Below are 22,067 nucleotides of genomic sequence, written 5' to 3'. Positions count from 1 at the left end.
TACATATATCACTTTTTGATAAATATCTTTATAAAAATAAGTAGTCAAAGTTATGCTTTGGAGACCGTGTCGCTGTCCAAAACGACTTCATTTTTTAGTATGGAGGGAGTATTGTTTATGTTTCCACTTATTTTCTTAGGGCCCTTCTGAATATAGGAATTTTACTCTGCTAAAAAATATAGGAATTTTACGGGAATTTCGTAGAAACTAGTTCGTTTTCATAGGAAAACACACAGAAAACATGAAAACTTCACACATTCTAAAGAGAGCCTCGTGGGTATATGTGTGGTCATTTGACATTTTCTTAACTGGTATTTCCTTTGTTATTATGCATGGTATACTATGGTCAAACATAACAAAGTATGTTTTAGTTCTAAACCTAAAATTGTTTTTTTTTTGGATAACGGTGGTATGTATATTTACCTAACTGTTGTATGTGGGTTGCTAGATTAGTCGTGTAAATGGTGCGATAATAAATATAGAACCAGAGGTTGGCTCTATTATTAGTCATGCTCTAAGAAACGCCAAGATAATATTTGCATTGGAGGTGTTGTCTCAAGATGTCATTTAATGATGTTTCTGTGATGTATTAGGAACCGTAGTCTTTGATAACAACAACATGATACTGCATTATTTCAGTCTCTACATGAGTTATACGCCCAACCAATCTTCAAGGTTTGTCCAGCTTCATGAGTATTTCATGAAAGCATTTCACTGCAAATCCAAAGGTGGAGCCAGAGGCAATGCCAAAAGAAGTTGCATATAACAAGAAAAAGAAGCAGACAAATGCTCTTTCCTCTCTCCGGCAATTGCGTGCTCTGATCTCCCTCCTAAAATCCAAGCAAGCTGCATGGAATCAGAATTGCTGGGAGGTCTTGAAAAGCCACCCTGGTTGGCTTTTATCACGCCCACAGGGGCCCTTTGGCTCATCATTCCCGGAACATATGTCAGGGCAGCGGCCAGCGGCAGGCCATCAAGACCCACACAGCACACAGCACACAGCACAGACCTTCTCTGTCTGCAGGAGCTGCCTTGCCCTCGCCTGTGTTCGTTTGACCGATGCCCGGCCGGCTAGAAAAACAAACAGGAGCTCGTTTCTTGCCATGGGCATATGCATGCAAGTTTTCTTTTTTTTTCCCCAGCCTTTTGGCGCAGCGCAGCGAATCCTACACTATATGATCGTTTGATCATATCAGTCATACTTATCAGCTATGATATAGTATTTTTCTCAAATAACAAAACAGTATCAAGCCACACAAACGGCCGGGCGTCGACGCATCGGTATCAGCTCAAGTGTGCGGCGTCGTTTTCCAGCCCTTTTCTGAGCTCGGTCCTATGCGAGCTAAGCGCTTGTTTTGGCGTAGCACTTGGCTAGCTAAGATGGGGGTGGTACTAGGGATTTTACTATGAGTTGGTTCGTTCGCATTTGCAACACTGCAGTGCGGCTCAGAGACGATACTGTTTGCGAAGTGTCTGCCGCTTGCGTGCAGGTGCAGCAGCTGTCCTGCGCTTTGAACAAATGTGTTTGGCACAAGCAGCGGCAGCAGCCTTGTGCCGTTGTGCCTTGGTTCGACCACCTAGGAGCTGCTCCTAGGTCTAGACATCTACAGTCATCTACTACCCCTCTCTCAGTCTCTCGTTCCAGATGCATTCTCGCTTAGAGTGTATAAAATATTAATAAATATATAAAGAGAAATATTAATATTTTTTACATCAAGTAAGTACATTGTGAAAATATATCTAATGTTAAATCGCATAACACTTATTCGATGACATAACTATTTATACCTTTTTATATATAATTGGCCAAATTTAAGATATTTTAATTTGATAGTATGCTAAAATTGTGCTCTTTTGTGACGGAGGGAGTACTCTCTTGCCCTAAAATAACTACTCGCTGCATCCCAAAATATTTCACCTTTTAGGTTTAAACACAGGAACTAAAGAGAAGTGAAAACGAGAGATAGATATGTATTGAAAAAAGAAAAAAGATATATTAGAAGAAAAAAGGTATATTAAAAGTGAGAATGTCACACATTTTGAGTCAAAATTTAAATCCTATATTAGAAGAAAAAAAGATATATTAAAAGTATTTTGGAATGGAAGGAGTACACGTCTCATTTGAGTAGAGAAGTTGTCCATGAATTAATACTGATACATAAGCATCAAACAAGACTAAAGGGGCGTGTATGTATCGATTTTTTATTATTTTAAACACATTTTGTAAACTAATTTTAAATCTAATACTATTTTATTTATTTTTTCCCAAAACTAACACTTTTGCTCACGCCTATTTCCCTGGCGCGGCGAAACGCCTGTGTCGCGCCATGCATGGTGGCGCGGCGAGAGGGATGACGTGGCGACGACCGGAGCGCTGACCGGTGACGTGGCAGGGTCTGCCGCGCCACCGATCTTGGCACGACAGAGACGCGTCCTGATCGGTGGCACGGCAGAGTCGACTAAAGGCACGCAGCCTAGCCCCGCCGCGCCACGCCCTGCCCACCGCACGCACGCCCGCGCCTGCCCGCCGCGCCTGCCCGCCGCGCGCGCCTACCGCCGGCAGCGCCTGCCCACCGCGCCCGCACGTCGGCGTGCCACCCCCTCTGATCGCACGTCGCGCCCTCCGGCCACGCACGACGGCTGCCCGCCGCGCTCGCCACCGCCCTCACTGTCGCGCTGCCGCCCTCACTACAATTCAACCCTCGCTGAGGTAAAATTTGGTGCAAACCCACATACCTTCTTGGTTGGTTGAGTTTTTATGATTTAAATTGTTATATGCTTGTTTTGTTACATGGAAACATTAATCCAAATGATCATTTTACTCAAGCAAATATTGAAAGCACTAGAACCTCCAAAATCATGCACAACATTGTCGATATCGTACTGCTATCAGCATACACAAATCGTAAAACTTAGTGACCAAGGAGGTAAAATTGTGATTGTCCAAGCTATCTCATATTTCTTACAGTAATCTTAACAACATTCTAGTCTTGTGCGAAAAAAGTAGACAGCTTGTATTTTTAGACATATTAGTATAGAGTATAGGACTAAGTATGACACACATGATAGTTCTCAACCAATTCATCTTATACTGGGCTACTCTTTCCTAGGTTAAAATTATAATGAGCTGCTCTAGTAGATTTAGACAAGCTATTGTAATAATTTAATAAGAAACACTGGTGGACAGTTGGTCCATACATAGAAGTTGCTTATTTTTCTAGTGAAGTTGTTTAATATATATGTTAATGTTACTTTGAATATATACATGTGCTTTCATATTGTGTTCGTATTGCAGAACAAGTAGTTCAAATTTTGCAATACTACATAATGTTATTTTGAATATTGTTAATTTGAATACTCTAACCCTTTATTTATCAATTTGTAACATGATGGCCTCTTCCACGCAGCATCAGTTGTACCCCTTCTTGAGGTGGAGTACGACGACCCACACCGAGCACACTTCTTGACTGACACCGACGCAGAGGTGCCCTTGCATCCTTTGAGGCCCCGCAGGCACACCAGGGTGCACCAGCAGGACGAGCGTTACGCGTCGTACATACGACGTGCTGGCTTTCTCGAGCTTGTCCGTGTTGTCAACTATGGTCTTTCGCCCCTTGACCCAGCACTACTTACTGCAGATATAGACAGGTGCAAGTGCCTTCATTGTATGTAAACATTCTTATAACAAATTTAAGGTAACTAACAGTCGTTCTATTCTTATAATAGGTGGAGGTCTGAGACCCACACATTCTACCTACCTTGCGGCGAGATGACCTTGACCATGCAGGATGTGAAGGCTATCTTTGGTCTTTAGTTGGGGGACTTCCAGTGACAGATATAGTTGACAACGATCACTGGAGGGAGCTGGTGGCTTAGTTCACTGGCTTTCTTCCACCGGACGATTAGGTTTCCAAGAAAAATAAGTGAGCAATACAAGCCTATTTAATACATGCATTGCTTTTCTGTAGCCATCGGGTCTCATTTTCTTTAGTGAATTTCAGGAAAAGATTCGGTGTTTCGTCGTCATGGATCACAGAGCGCTTTGATTACTTGGACCCACAGGTTGATGAGGCTCAGATCGACATGTTCGCTAGAGTGTGGCTCTGGCACTTTCTTGGTGCTTTCCTATTTCTAGATGCCTCGGGCAACACCATCAATTGGATCTTTCTTGACATACTACGCCAGTCATGGGATAACATAGCAGCGTATAGCTAGGGCAGCGCAGTCCTAGCTAGACGTATCGATAGCTATGTGTTGCCTACCGTCGCACCTCAGGGTATGCAAACCTTGGGGATTGCTCCTACCTACTCCAGGTTTAGTGTTGGGAACGATGGCCCGTTGAAAGGCCCCTTGTTACTGGTTTCCTTGTAAGTACTTTGGTTCACTATATTCTTCTAGACAGTTACATATGATGAAATTATTAATGGCTAATTTATTATCGTGTTCAATGTAGCATTGGAACAGGCAGGATACACTGCCTACAGCTCTGTATATCTGTACACAAGCAGAGTTAGTTAGAGGGAATGCGAGGTGCAAATACAGGGAGTACACGGACTGTCTCGACGTCCTGACATAGCATCAGGTTACGCTCTCTTTACTATCATATATGTGTCTTATTTTATATACACTATATCACAATATAACTCAATTATGAAATATTCAGGTGCATTGGTGTCCTTGGGATGCTCTGGAGCTCCAGGACTATCTGAGTCCTATCACTAGGGATGAGTCACACGAGTATTGTTGCAACATCCCTTTTATTTTCTTTCATGTGGTCGAGATTCACTTGCCCATCAGGGTTTGCAGGCAGTTTAGAAGAATAACAGGCTATCCACCATCGATTTATTCCACCAACCAAGAATTGCACGGGTGCGTTATCGATTAATAACAAAACTACAATTGAGAGGTGTGTATGGTACAACTAACAATCGTTTTGTTGTAGGTATGACCGCAGGAAGAGGTACAAGACCAAGAATTGGCGCGTGACTTACAACGCGTACATCCAGTTGTGGTAGACCAAGGACCGGCAGCCGGTCGATGCGGGTCCCCCACATGACCAGCACACCTTCGACGAGTACCTGCGGTGGCTTCATAGGTCTACGAGGACATATATCAAGCCCCCGTACACTGAGGAGGCGATTGACGAGGACAACGAGGAAGATGTGATCGAAGATGTGTATGTCGTTGCCACTAGGGACGACACACAACTACAGAGAGCCCCGCTTCAAAGATACATGGTAAGATACTCGAATGGTATAATTTGTTATCCATTTGGTATTACGTATGTGTACTAAAACTATCCAACCGCGTTTCTGTACCTAGGCGACACAATTGTCAAGGCTGTCCAATGAAGCAGCGTTTTGGCTTCACGAGTCTAAAGGGCAGGGGCCAGGCGTTCTCGAGGCTTTTGTGGAGATAAACATAAACTTATTCATTTCAAAAATGTTTCTTTAGTGTATATGCGTTTAGAAAATGCACTAACTTTAACGTCTATTCATGCAGAAGGTGAAGCGGAGCTGCAGGAAGCTAGCTCAGAAGTTGAGCTGCATGGACACTCCTTGGGTGGAACCTGATTACCTGGCGCGGTCGGGTGCCACATCTTCTAGATCTTTGAGGACACTAGCCGGCTCTTCTCAGCCAGTGATAGGTGCTGCTTCCGCTGTATGTACACCACCACATTATAGCGCTAGGAAGGACCCTGCAAACGAGGACGACGATGACCCTCCGGGCTTCCGCATACAGCACCACCAGTGGGACCCTTAGCAGCAGAACGAGATCGGCATGTCTTAGCTAGGTGGTGCCCCGTTTTGTACCCAAGGAGCCTCACAGGTAGTAACAAAGGTAGTTTCTTTAAATACGTAGGCTCCATGAACTAACGATCGTAAAGATTATAAGTAATCGTGTATATCATATATTTGCAGGGTACGAGTCGTAACCACCGGCAACGCGACCACACCGACATTGGCTACACTTCCAATGTGTTGCCTATAAATCCAAAGAGACAGAGACGTCCGAGGGATCCTTACACTCCTAGGACTTAGTTGGTTATGTCGAACGAATATTGTCGTCCGAAACTTGCAGACTCATGAACCAATGAAAATGTTATGTGTCAACTTGCGCACGGACTCTATTTATTTACTTCATATTCATTTCAATGCGTGGCGGCAACACTTGTAATTGTTTACAGCACCGACAACGGCTCTCGTTCAATTGCAATTGAGGTTGCTCGGCTTCTGTCTGCGTCCAAGTCCTGCTGCGCTATGGGCCTTGGCGCGTCACTATCGCGCCGTGGGCTATGGCGCGGTAGACCCGGTCATGTCACCGGCCAGCGCCCCAGTTGTTGCCATGTCATCTCTCTCGTCGTGCCACCATGCATGTGCACGGCACAGACGTTTCGCCGCGGCAGGAAAATAGACACGGATAAAATGTTAGTTTTGAAAAAAAAACAGTGTTAGATTTTAAATTAATTTATAAAAAGTGTTAAAAATAAAAAAATTGATATAAACACACCCCTTTAGTCTTGTTTGATGCTCATGTATCAGTATTAATTCATGGGCAACTTCTCTACTCAAACGAGACGTGTCCTCCTTCCATTCTAAAATACTTTTAATATATCTTTTAAAGCAGCTTGGAGCCATGATTAGTTTGTTTGTTTGGTCGTATTTGGCTTATAAGTCATGATTTATCAATCAATAAATAATATTTTTCTCTTACATCCAACCAGCTAACGATACTTATAAGCCAAACAAGCCGAGACGAGTGGGGCTATTGTTTACCTGGACTCTTCGCCAGCCTGGTGCGCACGGTGATTAAAGCAGCCTGGAGACTGCATCCCAGGAACGGCCTGGTTCGCTGCGTTCGCACGTGCCTGATGCGGTTACCTTCGGTGTCTTTTCTCCCTCACCCCTCCGGCTCTACCAGCGACTGTTCTTCTCCATGAGCGTGACGACCACCATGGCGGAGATGGAGAGGACGAGGCCCGTCCCAACGCGCTGCAGCGAGGATAGCCCATGCGGAGCCCCCCGAGCGGAGGCGTCCATGGCAGCGACGGCCGCTGCCTGCTCCACGTGCCACCCGTCGCGCCTGCAGATCTCGCCGTCGCGTGCTACTTGGCGGCGCTCCTCTCCATCCCCATCTGCGACACCGGGCTTGACGCGGGGCGGGCCTCGTCGAGATCGACGGCCACGTCGGACGCGTCCGCTCGATTGGGCCTGCGCTGGGTTCGTTGCCCGCCATTGCTATGCTGTAGTTGGGGGCGCACGGTGGCGGGTGGGAGGTGGCGGTGCTGCTGGTGTAGGGGAAGAGCTGCAGGAGTGAGCGTGCTCTTCAGACGAGGACCGGCGTCCTCCGCTGGGGAACCGGGGAAGGCGGGGGAGTGGGGAATGAGAGTGCTCTTCCATGGACGCCAACCAGGTGCTCGATGGAATGTCTCAGAAATTAACTCTTCCATATACTTGTCCTTGTCCAAGGTCACCACATCCAGCAGTCCAGGCAAACAAACAAGAACCGGCGCGAGACGGGGTTTGCTGGAAAATTAGCCAAACAAGCACCTGTTGCACCCGCTAGGCCTGGCCTCCACTATCTTGGTTCTCCTGGTCCGACCAGGCTGAGAAGGTCGCCCAAGAAGACTGGGGGGATGCATGACAGACGGAAAGAGAGGAGAATAGGAGAGAGGACAAAAGCTGGCACGGCCACCCCCCCCACGTCCCATCCAACAGCAGCTTCACAATTCAATTCTTGCATCTCCATATGGGCTAGTTTGTGTGAGTGAGTTTTGGATGGCATGGGGCTAAGGGACTCAGGCGTGTTTGGTTGTTTACGTCACATCAAATATTTAGATACTAATAAAGAACATTAAATATAAATTAATTATAAAACTAATTATATAAATGGAGAACTCAGGGGTATTTAGTTGTTTAGTAACTTTTTAGATTCACGTCACATCAAATGTTTAGATACTAATAAAGAATATTAAATATAGGTTAATTATAAAACTAATTACATAGATGTAGGCTAATTTACGAGATGATTTTTTAAGCCTAATTAATCTGGCATTAGCACATATTTACTGTAGCACCATGTTGTCAAATCATGGACTAATTAGGCTTAAAAGATTCATCTCGCAAATTAGTTGCAAGTTGTGCAATTAGTTTCGTAATTAGTCTATATTTAATACTCCATGCATGTGTCTAAACATTCGATGTGACAGGAATTTTAGAAGGGACCGCAGCAACCAAACAGGACCTCATTAATGCGACGAGTAAATTTTGGTCATCTAAAATTCAAAAAGGTGGATTTATAGTTTATTTATTTATTTTTGTAGTCACTAGCAAACATGCTCATTGCATGGAATGTAGTATAGTTTTATTGCAAAGATATTTGGATGGCCTACAGCTCAATGCAACGATTGTGTCTTCTATTTTAATACATTTTATAATTAGACTTCATGCTAAACACACGGTGTACTACGAAATATAATCTCATGTTGGATTTGGATTGCGCTGGTTTAGATTGAAAACAAGATCTGATATTAGATTTGGATTAAAAAACATGTACACGGAGTGAGTGTGAAGAGAAAGAATAAGATACACAGTGGGATAGGTTGAGGTGTCTTCTAATCCTTGCAAATATGTTCATGGGTTAAAACTAAAGGAGCGTACAACTTGTGTTATCTATTTGAAATACATCTTGAAATCAAACTATATAATGCTATTGGACGCATGTTATTTTTAACTCCTACAAGTATGGATCACGAGTTCAAATCACAGACTGGACAATATATGAACGAATTATGACTCTTATCTCTTATCCATCACGTACTAGTACCCTTGTAATAGAACCGGACATAGGGGCGAAGAGATACTCAGGGGGAGCGAATTATGCAAATTTGAAGGAGAGATATTTCGCTATTTAATATTCTATTTATTCCAAATTGTAAGCTATTTCTTTTAGATACATAGCTTTGTTATAACTACATGTGTTCCAAAAAGAATGCAACTCTACAACAGTGTTGTGTCAAAGTATGTAAAGTTTGTCTAAACTTGCATAAAAATTTACTAATATTCATGGTACTAAAAACATACTATTAGATTCATCTTGAAATATATTTTTATAATATACTTATTTATCGTCATAAGCATTAACATTTCTATCTATATATTTGGTCAAACTTTAGACACTTTAACCGAGAATATAAAGAATTGCATTATTTTTGAACAGAGGTAGTTTAATGTCTTAGATACATAGTAATAAAATCTATGAATATAGAAAACCAGAATCACTTAAATTTGGAATGAAATGAGTACCAGATATACATTTAGGCCAGTCTCAAACTCTCAATGCAAGTTTTATGAGAGTTTCACATATAAGTTTAGGTCAGTCTCAATGTATGTTTTATGAGAGTTTCATTGACATTAAATAAACTGATATGGCATAGTTTAATTGAAAGAGAGATGATAAAAGTTTCATGGGATAAAATGAGTTTAATGGCATGAAGCTTTTTTTTTAAAGAAATGGCATGAAACTTGTTTGCACTGTTTTAAAATCTGTGTCTTGGAAACGATGACATGAAATCTCCACCGAGACTGGCTTAGATATTAAAAAAAACAATAATATATTGTTTGGATGCATGTATATCCACTTAGCCCTTGTTTAGTTCGCGAAATTTAGAATTTGCGGCTACTGTAGCATCTTCGTTTTTATTTGGTAAATAGTGTCCAAACATTGACTAATTAGGCTTAAAACGTTCGTCTCGCAATTTCCCACCAAACTGTGCAATTAGTTTTTCTTTTCGTCTACATTTAATGCTTCATGCATGAGCCGCAAACATTCGATGTGACAGGTACTGTAGCAACTTTTTGAACTTTGGGGTCTAACTAAACAAGGCGTTAGATCCAAATGGATTAGAATAGAACTTAGTTTAATTTTAGTCCGATTCATTTTAACACATATAGATTAAGGTACGTACGCATCAAACAAGGCCAGGAGGTACGTACAGATTATCCACCAATTTGCTACGCCCCTCTCATAACTCTTACATGGTTTCACTGCCTGGGGCCTTCTCGGTTCACCTGGTAGCTATCACATTTGTGGCAGCAGCATTGGACAGACTAGTTGTGCTAGCGCTAGCGCACACAAAGGAGAGCGAGCTCGAGAGCAACAAGCTAAGGGCTTGCGTGTGCATGGTTGGTGGGGGAAATGGCTAGTGGCAGCAACTGGCTAGGCTTCTCCCTCACCCCGCAAACGGCCATGGAGGTGCCCTCCGCTTCTGAACCCGCTCGTGCCCATCACGCTCCACCTCCTTCCAGTACTATGATCTCCTCTTACAGTACTACCAACGCCACCACTTCCAACTTCCTCTTCTCACCGATGGCCGCTCCCTATCCTGGTTACTACTGTGTGGGCGGCGCGTATGGCGATGGCACCAGTACTGCCGGCGTCTACTACTCCCATTTGCCTGCCATGCCCATCAAGTCCGACGGCACCCTCTGCAACATGGAAGGTCTCTGCTGTGCCCTTCTCTCTCACACACACAATCGTAGTCTTTCCACCTCTAACGTTATGGTCTTCTTGTCTTGGCATGAAGTAGGCATGATGCCGTCGTCCCCACCGAAGCTAGAGGACTTCTTGGGTGGTGGCAATGTCGGTGGGCAAGAGGCGGCCACCTACTACAGCCACCAGCAGGGCCAGGAAGAGGGGGCGAGCAGGGATTACCGCCAGTACCAGCACCACCAGCTCGTCCCCTACAACTTTCAGCCTCTGACGGAAGCAGAGATGCTCCAAGAAGACGCGGCGCCAACGGAGGAGGCGATAGCGGCGGCCAAGAACTTCCTCCTAACGAGCTACGGCGCTTGCTACAGCAACGGGGAGATGCACCCTCTGAGCCTGTCGATGACGAGCCCCGGGTCCCAGTCGAGCAGCTGCGTCAGTGCGGCTCCGCAGCAGCAGCAGCAGCAACAGATGCCCGCTGTAGCCACTGCTGCCGCTGCCCTGGGCCGCAGTAATGGCGATGGTGAGCAGTGCGTCGGGAGGAAGAGAGGCACCGGCAAGGGAGGCCACAAGCAGCAGCCGGTGCACCGCAAGTCCATCGACACGTTTGGGCAGAGAACCTCCCGTTATAGGGGAGTCACCAGGTAATCTGCTTACGCAGATTTTCGCTTTTCCTTGTGTCGTATCTCTTGTTGCGTCGTTTGTTTCATCATCAGTAGTATGTTTGTATGCTTTGCAACTCTTCAGTACACTCTGACGTTGTCTCCTTCTCTTCGGCACTGATCATCTGGTATGTATTTGCACACTTCTGAGCTTGTGAAAGCCAATTTACTCCTGGTTCCTAATTTGGAGGTTTCGACTTATGTTCTACTAGTACCCTTGTTAGTTTCCAGCATTGATGTGGCTGCGATGTAGAGAAAGTAAATGCTCTGCTGTTCTTGTTGTTCAGTTGGCCAGCAACTCATGCTTGACTCCAAATCTTTTTAATGCCTGATCTTAGTAGTAGAATACTTCAGTTCGATTAAAGCTGGGTGCTCTGATCCTTTATGGCCCCCCTGCAGTTCCACCTATTAATGTGGCAGCTATTCTCTTGTTATGGGCCAAACAGTTTTCTTTGTTTGAACCGCACTGTTTTGTATTGAATGATGAAGGGTTTTGTTTGTGTTTGATTCACTGGAGCAGGCACAGGTGGACTGGGAGATATGAAGCCCACCTCTGGGACAACAGCTGCAGAAAGGATGGGCAGACTAGGAAAGGCAGACAAGGTTGATAGCTAAGAACCCAAAAGAACCCAAAATAAACGATGTAGCAAATCTTATCCATCACCTTATGACTCCTTTCTGACATTTTGATTCCTTTTTTTTTATTTTTGAAATGGTGATTCTGGGGTTTGCCATGACTGAATGTGATTGGCCGTGCATCGCAGTATATCTAGGTAAGAAGAATCGTTTCTTATCCAATCGTGCTTTCTATTGTTCAGTAAGCTGTTTCGAGCTGCGTCTAGTAGATCCGTAAACAGGAAATGTTATTTCTTTTATCTGATTATTAGGTGGCTACGACACTGAAGACAAGGCCGCGAGGGCTTATGATCTGGCTGCTCTGAAATATTGGGGTCCAGCTACTAGCATCAATTTCCCCGTAAGTGTGTGTCATGGAGATGAGTTTCATTGAAGAAAATTGAAGCTTGTATGTTCATTTATGTAATAGGCCTAGCGCACTTTGTTTGGCAGGTAGAAAACTATCGAGATGAACTTGAGGAGACGAAAGGCATGACAAGACAAGAATATGTTGCGCATTTGAGAAGGTTAGTGCTTTGAGTGCATTGTAACTACATTGTTTCATTGATGTCTTCCTGCATTTCCTAAGTTGCTATTGATCACAGGAGAAGCAGTGGATTTTCTCGAGGCGCTTCCATCTACCGAGGAGTGACAAGGTTCGTTTGGGAAGATTACGCCACCACATTTTGCTTCCTTAGTGCGGACCACAACCAAAGTACAAGAAGAAATCATCTCAATGTACATGCTAACTGCATTACAGGCATCACCAGCAAGGAAGATGGCAGTCTCGGATTGGACGGGTTGCTGGAAACAAGGATCTATACCTCGGCACTTTCAGTAAGAAAGATCTGTCTATTTGACTGCAGATTTGTAGGGCCAAAATTCTTCTATCTATAAAGTAATGTGTTAAGTAAACTCATAAAAGAAACTTTTAGCACTAATCCTTTGGTGGTGTCTGTTGTACTATGTTAATTGTCTCGTCAAAGTACATTTGCTGTAGAAGAAGGTAGGCATGGAACATAAGCTTTTACTGCTTGTGTCAAGTTTTGTGCATGGCTTCTGCGTTCACTGTAATCCGTGGGGTGCACATTGGATGATCATTCTTTGCTTTTTCAGATAGTTATGCTTTTCCTAAGGCTGTGACCCCTGACCAAAGCAACCTGTTGACTGTTTTGAATACTCCACTGAACACTTGAACTAAAATATGGTATTAGCACGACACGAAAGTAATCTGATCGAAAACTGTACTTCACATTAGGATCTTATCTTGGTTTCACAATGTACTGACTAGATTAGTTGATCGAAAATTGTACTTTGCATTAGGATCTTATCTTGGTTTCCCAATGTACTAACTAGATTAGTTGGTAGTAGATGATATTTTTTTCATAGGTCACACCTACAGCTGAGTTTGTTCTTACATCGCTTACTGAATATGCTGCAGCCACTCAAGAAGAAGCAGCTGAGGCGTACGACATAGCTGCCATCAAGTTCCGTGGCTTGAACGCGGTGACAAACTTTAACATAACAAGATACGACGTCGACAAGATCATGGAGAGCAGCACGCTGCTGCCCGCGGAGGAAGCACGCAAGGTCAAGGCGATCGAGGCAGCGAACAATGCTCCTATGATGCACAACGGTGGCAGGGAGCTCAACCCAGCTGAGGAGACAGGCGCTGGCTGGAGGATGGTGCTCCATGGTTCTCTCCAGGAAGCTGTGCATTGCCCAGAAGCAGTTGATCTCCAGAGGGGCATCATGAGCGAGTCTCATCCCTCCCTGCATGGCGTCGTTGGACTTGACATCGAGTGTGCAGTGCATGATCATCACCTCGACGTTCCTGGCAAGACGACTGGGAGCATCAACTTCTCCAACTCGTCCTCGCAGGTGACAAGCCTGGGAAACTCCAGGGAGGGGAGCCCCGAGAGGCTGGGCCTGGCCATGCTGTACGGTAAGCAGCCGAGCGCCGTGGCCACCATGAGCCCCTGGACGCCGATGACGGCACAAACAGTGGCCCAGGTGCTGAAGCAGCCGAACGCCGTCTCTCATCTGCCTGTCTTTGCCGCTTGGGCGGATGCCTAGTTGACGAGTTGGACCATAGTAGCTGCTCAATCTTGCTCGCCATTGCTGTTTTTTGTAGACTGAAGCAAGGATTAGCAGCACCAAGTTAGGTAAAACTAGCTGGAAGAACAAGGTTCGTTAGTTACCACGATAGCTGGTCTAGTGGAATGCAGTAGAAGATAGGCCTTAATTAGTTTACAGCTTATGCACAATCTTAGTAGTAGTGGACTAGTGGCGGTGGTAGCGTTCTTTTGAGCCATTTTTGGGTGACAAAATTGGTTAGAATGTACTAGTATGGCTTCCTTTGAACGTTACATGAAACAAGGCTGCTGCTGTTGCGAGAAAAAGGAAAAGGTTCACGAAATGAGATGGCTCGTCTTTGTTTGTACGATCATTCAGGTTTTTCTTCTGTGGTCAGTGGGGTCGTTGTCTTGGCTATGCACACAGATGAAGATCTTTTGACCGCTGCTGCTTCAGAGTCAGGTCCAATTGCCTCACGTTCTTTTTTGCTTTCTCTGCATGGCATGGCATCTGTCTTCTTCATGATGGCAATGGGTATCATAAACATTTCCCTTCCCATACGAGGGGAGCTTTGCCGCAAGGCTACCTACAATCCGACTCCAATCATTCCAAAAGAGGCCGATAGATAGAGATTCCTGGTTTGGGCTGATTGGTGCTGGTTTATTGTGAGAGTGGTTGGTTTCTGGGCTGGTTTGGACTGACTGATGCTAGTTTATTGTGAGAGGAAAACACCGTTGGATGGGTTTGGGCTGGCTGAAACCCAAGCGAACAGTCGCCAATTCTTCCAGGCCCCAACCAACTTGCGGCTTCATGATGGCGCGTCCTGTGATGAACATCTTGGCTCCTGAATCCTGATGAACGGATGCCGCTGTAGATGCGGTCAGTCAATCAGTCATTGTCACGCTTACAAGGGCACCTAGCTACCTAAGGCCTTCTGCAGTGTGGTCAGAGAGTGATGCCCAAAAGAGGAGAGAGAGTGTTTGGGCATCACTCCCAACACTGCAACAAGTGGTGCTTGTTTTGATTGGGGCCAGAAAAGTTGGAAGCGGTGAATCTTCATTCACCCGGTGCCAAAACATAAACAATAATTGTTCACTGTAGCGCTGTCAGAACAGTTACAAAGCCGTTGGCACACAGACCTTCACAAGGCCGTTGGCCACACACGCACACAGACCTTCGAAGTTCAAAACACATAGACGCTGGGCACACAGGCCTTCAATATTCAACGTTCACATGGACTGGCACACAGGCCTTGAAGTAAACATGACCGTTGTCAAATATCTATAAATACAAGTAACTACCTGTACATGAACACATAGATCTCTCTCTATTCCCTCCCTCTGTAGCCATGGAGAACACAGCTTCATCTCTGACAAATATTTTGAACTCTGCAATACAAAGTGGTGAGCCACAAAATCCAAGTGGTGAGCCACAAAATCTAGCTAGGCAGCAACATCATTTTCCTTCACCCCAATACCCCATGAACTATCCACCACAATTTCCTACCCCTTTCCACCCCCAGTATTCACACATGTTCGGTCCCTTTGGATCCCAAACAAACTACCCACAATTCCCATTCCCATCACAAGGAAGCTACCAAGGTACCTCTTACCAAGGGATGGAACAATACCCACAAGGGGTTGGTCATGCATCACAAGTTGGATCCATGGGTTTCTTCCAAGGTTTCCGAGGGGCTAATTCACGGGTTGATGAGAGCAGCCCCATTGGTTCATCTTCTCCAGTGTCCCAAGAGCAACAACAGACTGGTGTTCCTCCTGCAAACACACCAGTTTGGAGTGACAATGAAAGCAGCCCTGAAGAAAGTGAAAAGAAGGAAGGTCGTTTGTTCTGGAGTCCGGAGGACAACCTTCGGTTAGTTAGTGCTTGGCTGAAACATTCCACTGATCCAATTGTTGGAATTGATAGAAGAGGAGATAGGTACTGGAAGGATGTTGCAGCAGAGTACAATTTGACTGCACCCAAAGATCGAAGAAAAACAGGTGCTCAATTGAAAAATCATTGGACCAAGACTATCCCTTTCATTACCATTTTCAATTCATGCTATGAAAAGGAGAAGAGAGACCATGCTAGTGGTGAATCCGATGATCAAGTTATGGAAAGGGCTCGTGCTGCGTATAAAGTAGCTGCCAAGAAAAAGAGGCCTTTTGCACTTGAATATTGGTGGAAAGCAGTGAAGGATCAACCAAAGTGGAGTAAAGCTTACCCAATTGAAGAAATGATGAACAAGAGAAGCAAGGTAAATGCATCAGGTGCTTATACTTCTTCAAATCAAGATAGTGAAGATATAGATCCTGTCATTAGGTGTCGACCTCCAGGACGAAATGCAGCCAAAGCTCAACAAAAAGGCAAAGGCAAGTCAGTACAGTCACAAGACAGCATCTCAAATGAAAATGCGAATCTGTTCAATGAACTTCAGTTGAGAAAAACTATTGCTGCTGAAAAACTAGCTGAAGCAACACTTATTAAAGCTGAAGCTATTAAAGCTAAAGCTGAAGCTGAAAATAAGATTGCAGACAATGAGAAGGAAAAGGCAAAGCTACAGACATTGGGTATGTACATGGCCCTGTTAGATAAAGACACTTCAAGCTACGATGAAGAAGCCATGGAAAGGCACAAAAAAATGTTGGCATACTTATCTGAAAAGCTTTTTAGTTGAGGCTATGTAGCAATGTAATACCTTTCTAAATTCAGGATATGTAGCAATGTATTAGCTTTTTTTCAAATATTTTGTGCTATCTATGTACAAGACTTGTAAGTTTCAATGTGCTACCTTGTATCAATGAATTAACTTGCTGGTTCTGCATGCACTATTGCCATATATTGCCTGTAACAAACAAGATACAAATACATCACACATCAGAGATAAAAAATAGCTAGCCAAAATTAATACAAAAGAAAGAATAGTTGTTCTGACAATACATATAGATGTTGTAGAAAAGAAAAGTGGGTCTGACAATAGATCTGTTGTAAAAAGGACAGTTGGTCTGACAATGTGGCTGTTGTAAAAGCAAAAGTTGGTCTGACAACTAATATAGCTGTTGTAAAAACAACCTGTTGCAATGAACTAGCCGTTGTGAGCTCCCTTGTATAAAATGAGGACCCTGCATTGCACCATGCACAGACCATATCTTCCACCAGACAGTTTGTCTTGCATCGAGCAAACCAACATCAGTACAGAAGTTCCATGGACCCAAACATGTCCATGAAAATTGACAAAGAGTCTGATAGTGAAGATGAAGTTGACCAATTCATTTGGGACTTCATGAATGATCCAGTGGAGGCTCAAATTGAGGCACAAATCAGAGCTCAGATAGAGTCACAACATATCGGTATGTCTACTCCAAACCAAAGGTTTCATAGAAGGTACATTGAAAGAGGGCGTGAAGGTGCTAGGGATCGTTTAATGTCTGATTACTTCTCAGAAAATCCAGTATACAATGATTTCCAATTTAGACGGAGGTATAGGATGAAGCGACACCTGTTTCTGAAAATTGTGCAGACCCTTAGTGAGTGGTCTCCTTATTTTGTCCAACGGAGCGATGCATTTGGAAAGGTGGGCTTTTCACCTTTACACAAATGTACCGTTGCTATGAGGATGTTAGCATATGGAACACCTGCAGATTTGTGGGATGAAAATCTACGAATTGCTGAAAGTACAGTTATCGAGTGCATGAATACTTTCTGTAGAGGGATCATTGAGTGTTTTGGTCCTACATATTTAAGAAAACCAACTACAGAAGACATCCAAAGGTTACTTCATATAGGTGAAGCGCGTGGATTTCCAGGCATGCTGGGTAGTGTGGATTGCATGCATTGGCAATGGAGGAACTGTCCAGTGGCATGGAAGGGACAGTACACTCGTGGAGATCAATGTGGACCAACTGTCATGTTAGAGGCAGTTGCCTCACACGACCTGTGGATATGGCATGCATTTTTTGGTGTTGCTGGGTCAAACAATGATATCAATGTCCTTAATCGATCACCTTTGTTCACTGATGTGGTACAAGGAAGAGCTCCAGAGGTTCATTTCACAGTCAATGGCCATGAGTACAACATGGGATACTACCTAGCAGATGGTATTTATCCAGAGTGGGCAACATTTGTGAAAACAATTCATTTGCCTCAGTGTGGAAAAGACAAATTATTTGCAGAACATCAAGAGGGAGCAAGAAAAGATGTGGAGCGTGCCTTCGGAGTTTTGCAAGCTCGATTTGCCATTCTACGAAGCCCAGCACGCATGTGGCAAGTGCGGTCACTCGCTGAAATTATTTATGCATGTATTATATTGCATAATATGATTGTGGAGGATGAAAGGGATTCTTTCAGAGTTCGATATGATGACAACTACGAGCATGAGTACCATGAAAGCAGCTCATCTGCACCATTGTTAGGATATGGACATGGGCCCATTCATGGATTTACTAGGGCTCTAGAGATACAAGAAGACATACGTGATCGAGATATGCATCGTCGTCTGAAGGCGGACTTGATTGAGCATATATTTCAGCGCTTTGGAGGCGGCCAAGCTTAGATTTATTCTCTCTTATCAAAATGTTTGTACTAGTATATGTAGTTTTTCATTAAATAATTGTGCTGTTATGTATGAACTCTATCAGGGTCAAAGTGTACTAACTAAATGTACTATGTTACTTTACATTTCTATTGGTAATTCTTGTAAAAAAAATTCTATTGTAATCTGAAGCACACCATTTGGATTGCGTTGTGTACAGATTCAAAAGTATTCATTTTTCTTGGTTCGCAATAAACAAAACAAAGCACAATCACTTGATGTCAAGATCTTTCGCGAGATAAAGTAGTACCTGCAACATCACACGAATCAAGGCAGCAGCACCTGCGTGCCTTCCTCCTCCACTATGAAGCAAGGCAGCAGCAGTAGTCTGCGTGCCTTCCTCCTCCAGCCTCCGCTTCTGCAGCAGAGGCCTCACCTGAAGCTCCATCCGCCATGGCATTCACGCCCACTGCGGCCTGCTGCAAGCCTTCCCTGGCGCTGGCACCGCGGGCGTCGTCCCGCGGCTCGGCGGCCCGCGCACAGGCGGCGCTCCTCTACACGCCCTCCACCTCCGCGTTCTGTGGCCTCCGGGCGCCCGCATCCGGCGCGCCGGTGGCCCCGCGCTGGCGCCGCTCGGCGGCGTCCACGGCCATCGTCTGCGGCAAGGTACGCAGCGGGCTTCGTAGCTCTGGATCGGCCCCGACGGCGACGCCTTCGACCAGATCGGCAGCTGCTCGCGCCTCTGGAGAAGCTGGATTTGGAAGAGCATGGTTGGATTTGAGGGAGATCCATGGCACGAATTGGGAGATCAGAGGAACGGGAGAAAGGGGAATTTTCCATCGCGCGAACGAAGAAGGCAACGAGAGTATTTTATTGGAACTGGGTCCCAACCGTAGCAGACGGCATCGCTCCCAAAAATTTTCCACACTACAGCTGAGTGGGCAGCGGTGCCTATTACTGTACAACGGGCCCATTTATTTTGGGGCACCGCTCCCACACTACAGACGGCCTAAGATTCCAAATTAGTCGCTTTCACTTTTTTTTCATCCGTGTCTTAGATACATATCAAAATAAACGAAACTTATAATTTCAAAATAAATGAAACTTATAATTTCAAACAGAGAGAGTATATTATTTCATATTTTAATGAACAAGAGAGAAAAATTATTTCTTAATCAAGAGCTCGTCTCATATATAGATCATGTGAGGTTGAGAGCAATGTTAATAATACAGTTGGCTTGTTGACTGCAAGGTTTTTTGTAACCTTCTTTTAACCAACTCATATATTATTTAGCTTTTCACTTTTAATACATGACTCACTTGTCACTCTCACAAAGTTTCTTAGGTCTTGTGTCCAAGCCAACTATAAATTTACAGCCCGCTTCTCTTCTCTCTCTTTTCATCTCTTATCCACCTCAGTATTTAGCCAGCTTATAGTCTGGTACTATACTTGCTCTAAGCCAACATATACAAAGTTATTTTTGCAATAGGGTCTGAAAATTTGGCGGGGAAACCGAGACTAAGTATGGCAGAAAAATTCAAAAGTTTAAACAGGATTTCAGTGGCGCTTCGGTTTAAGCAGAACTGACCTTTTGGAGTGGAGAGTGTTTGGCTTAAAAAAAATTAGGAGTGAATATGTTTTTTATATTAGAGCTGGTGGGAGCTGTTCCGGCTGGGGCGTTGCCCGCGTGCCGTGCGTAATGCGGCTACCGTGCTGGAGCATTGATGCGCCTAATGGCCAGCGATTTGCCGGCACAGGAAACCGGAAGTGACGGTTTGACCCGTCCACATTGGCGGCATAGGCCAAGGGGGCTATGCACCCACAGTGCGTCCACAGTGGAAGCGTTGTTTGCCTGCGGGCTGCGGCCGCCCCCGCCTACCAGGCTAGGCTACCACCGCGCGCGAGCGAGCCCTGGCTTTTGCCTCTCCAGATTCGACAGCACGGTCCGCTGGACCGCTGTGCCAGCGAGCTAGTGAGCGTAGCCGTAGCGAAGCAATGCGCTAGCTCCCCGTAGATTCGCCGCTCTGCTCGTGCTCGATGCTTGGCCAGTCCCATGTGCCCGCCGGAAGCCCGGAACTGGCGCGCAGGAGGTAGAGCCCGTCAGGCGGGCGGCGGGCGCGGGCGGGGCGGACCCCGCGCCCATGCGGCGCGTTGAAGCCTGAAGGAAGCCGTCGGCCGAGGTGGCGCAGCGCACGCGGCATGCAGGCGGCAGGCCCGCAAGGGGTCTCCTCGTTCCGTGTCACCGTGTGGCGCTGGCATCTCTCGGCTAGTGGGCACTGTGGACGGACGTGCATGTGCATGGTGATCGAGCCGCCTGCCGCGTGCGTGCGTCAGTGCGCCGCGCCGGCGACCCGGCCGTAGCCGTCTGCGGACTGCGTGAGCCTGTGACGCGCCGCGCGGAGCCGTGCTGCGCTCGTTTCTTCCGTCCGCGCGCTGGGCGACGCGCGGGAAGCGACTCAAGGGCGGCCTGGGCTGGCTGCCCGATTTTTTTATTTTTTTAGCTTTTTTTTAAAAAAATCACAAATATATCCTTAGAGGTAAAAAATTAAAATCTAAACCCTTATCTCGGCTTACACGTCTCGGTGCCATCGTTGCTGGCGCCGAACTCTTGGGCTCAACGCAGACGTGACGGTGACATGACAGGTAGCTTGACGCCATGATTACTGGCGCCAAGCCTGTCTTATGTATGGGCTCTCATTTCCTTTCTCTCTTGCTCTCCCTCTCTCCCACCGTCAGCGCCCCACCGAACCAATGCACCGTCGCCGCTGCCGTCCGTGCCCTCTCCCGCCCCCGGCCATCCGCGCCCACGCGCCCTCGCCCACGCCCGGCCGCCCTTCCTCGCGTGTGGGGGTATGGCCCCCGGTATCCACAAGATAAGATATGGGCCGCACCATCAGAGGTGGCACAACCCACAAGATCAAGGCGTGCCCGACGCTGCTCGGCGTGCACTGCAAGATGTTGTATAGTACCAAATATGATACTTTCCTTATAACCATACATCTCCAAACTATATAAGGAGAGGTAGGGGTCCTCTAGCGGACAAGATAGATACATCTGCAGTCACGCGATATCATACGATAGGTAATACAAACCAACAGACCACAGGAGTAGGGTATTACGTTATACTGACGGACTGAACCTGTCTAACTCGTGTGTCTCTGTTACCTTCTTGTTCTTGTTCTCACGCTCCTCTGCCGATCAATCTACCTTCGTGGGATACTCCTCGGAGGACTGTTGACGATATTCTATCGACAGTTGGCGCGCCAGGTAGAGGATTGCGTGATGTTTCCTTGTTGAACAAGATGGCTTTTTCCGCATGCTCTTCGTCCCTCCCGCAGCCCGGCCAGATCTTCACGGTCGAATCGATCTCGTGGATCATCAACGCTGACGGAGTCGGAGAGCTCATTGAGCTGGTGCAGATCGATTCTGCGTCGATCACCCCAACACCTACGACTGCAGATCCAATCTCGAAATCGCTTTCGAGGTCGCCTTCATTGACAACTCGCCATCCGCTTCCTCGCTACCAGAGGAGACATATCAACAACGACGGTCTGATCGCATCCATCGATCAGGTTGGTCAGAAGCTCGCCGATTGCCTCTCCATCGTCGAATCGGCTCTGGACACGCTCGTTCAGCGCCAACCACCCTCCGATCTAGATCTATCGGAGGTTACTCAGGAAACTCTAGGGGTTAC

At 45.7% G+C, this 22,067-nt stretch overlaps 2 protein-coding genes and 1 long non-coding RNA gene across 3 annotated transcripts; 2 read left to right on the top strand and 1 right to left on the bottom strand.

The window, feature by feature from the left end:
- Window positions 1-10,194: 10,194 nt before the first annotated feature.
- Window positions 10,195-14,063, top strand: LOC136503642 (AP2-like ethylene-responsive transcription factor CRL5). Its single transcript, XM_066498652.1, has 9 exons — window positions 10,195-10,501; window positions 10,589-11,132; window positions 11,671-11,753; window positions 11,915-11,923; window positions 12,038-12,126; window positions 12,219-12,292; window positions 12,371-12,421; window positions 12,526-12,602; window positions 13,207-14,063. The coding sequence occupies exons 1-9, from the start codon at window positions 10,198-10,200 to the stop codon at window positions 13,839-13,841; spliced, it is 1,866 nt and encodes a 621-aa protein (XP_066354749.1). The 5' UTR covers window positions 10,195-10,197; the 3' UTR covers window positions 13,842-14,063.
- Window positions 14,064-14,771: 708 nt separating this feature from the next.
- On the bottom strand, window positions 14,772-19,343 carry LOC136549693 (uncharacterized). Its single transcript, XR_010781996.1, has 4 exons — window positions 18,683-19,343; window positions 16,066-16,686; window positions 15,709-15,985; window positions 14,772-15,616 (listed from the first exon to the last, which is right to left on the bottom strand). It is a non-coding gene; the product is annotated as an uncharacterized lncRNA (long non-coding RNA).
- LOC136510750 (uncharacterized) lies at window positions 17,047-18,393 on the top strand. Its single transcript, XM_066505100.1, has one exon. The coding sequence runs from the start codon at window positions 17,047-17,049 to the stop codon at window positions 18,391-18,393; it is 1,347 nt and encodes a 448-aa protein (XP_066361197.1).
- Window positions 19,344-22,067: the final 2,724 nt, after the last annotated feature.

Source organism: Miscanthus floridulus, chromosome 1 (genome assembly GCF_019320115.1).
Source record: "Miscanthus floridulus cultivar M001 chromosome 1, ASM1932011v1, whole genome shotgun sequence".
NCBI lineage: Eukaryota > Viridiplantae > Streptophyta > Magnoliopsida > Poales > Poaceae > Miscanthus > Miscanthus floridulus.
This window is presented reverse-complemented; position numbering and strand designations above follow the sequence as displayed.

Bases quoted from the DNA above. Each gene is read 5' to 3' on its own strand.
- LOC136503642 (XM_066498652.1), top strand. From the start codon at position 10,198: ATGGCTAGTGGCAGCAACTGGCTAGGCTTCTCCCTCACCCCGCAAACG. The intron at 12,293-12,370 runs GTTAGTGCTTTG...TATTGATCACAG, and splicing joins TATGTTGCGCATTTGAGAAG to GAGAAGCAGTGGATTTTCTC. The intron at 12,603-13,206 runs GTAAGAAAGATC...AATATGCTGCAG, and splicing joins TCTATACCTCGGCACTTTCA to CCACTCAAGAAGAAGCAGCT.
- LOC136510750 (XM_066505100.1), top strand. From the start codon at position 17,047: ATGGACCCAAACATGTCCATGAAAATTGACAAAGAGTCTGATAGTGAA.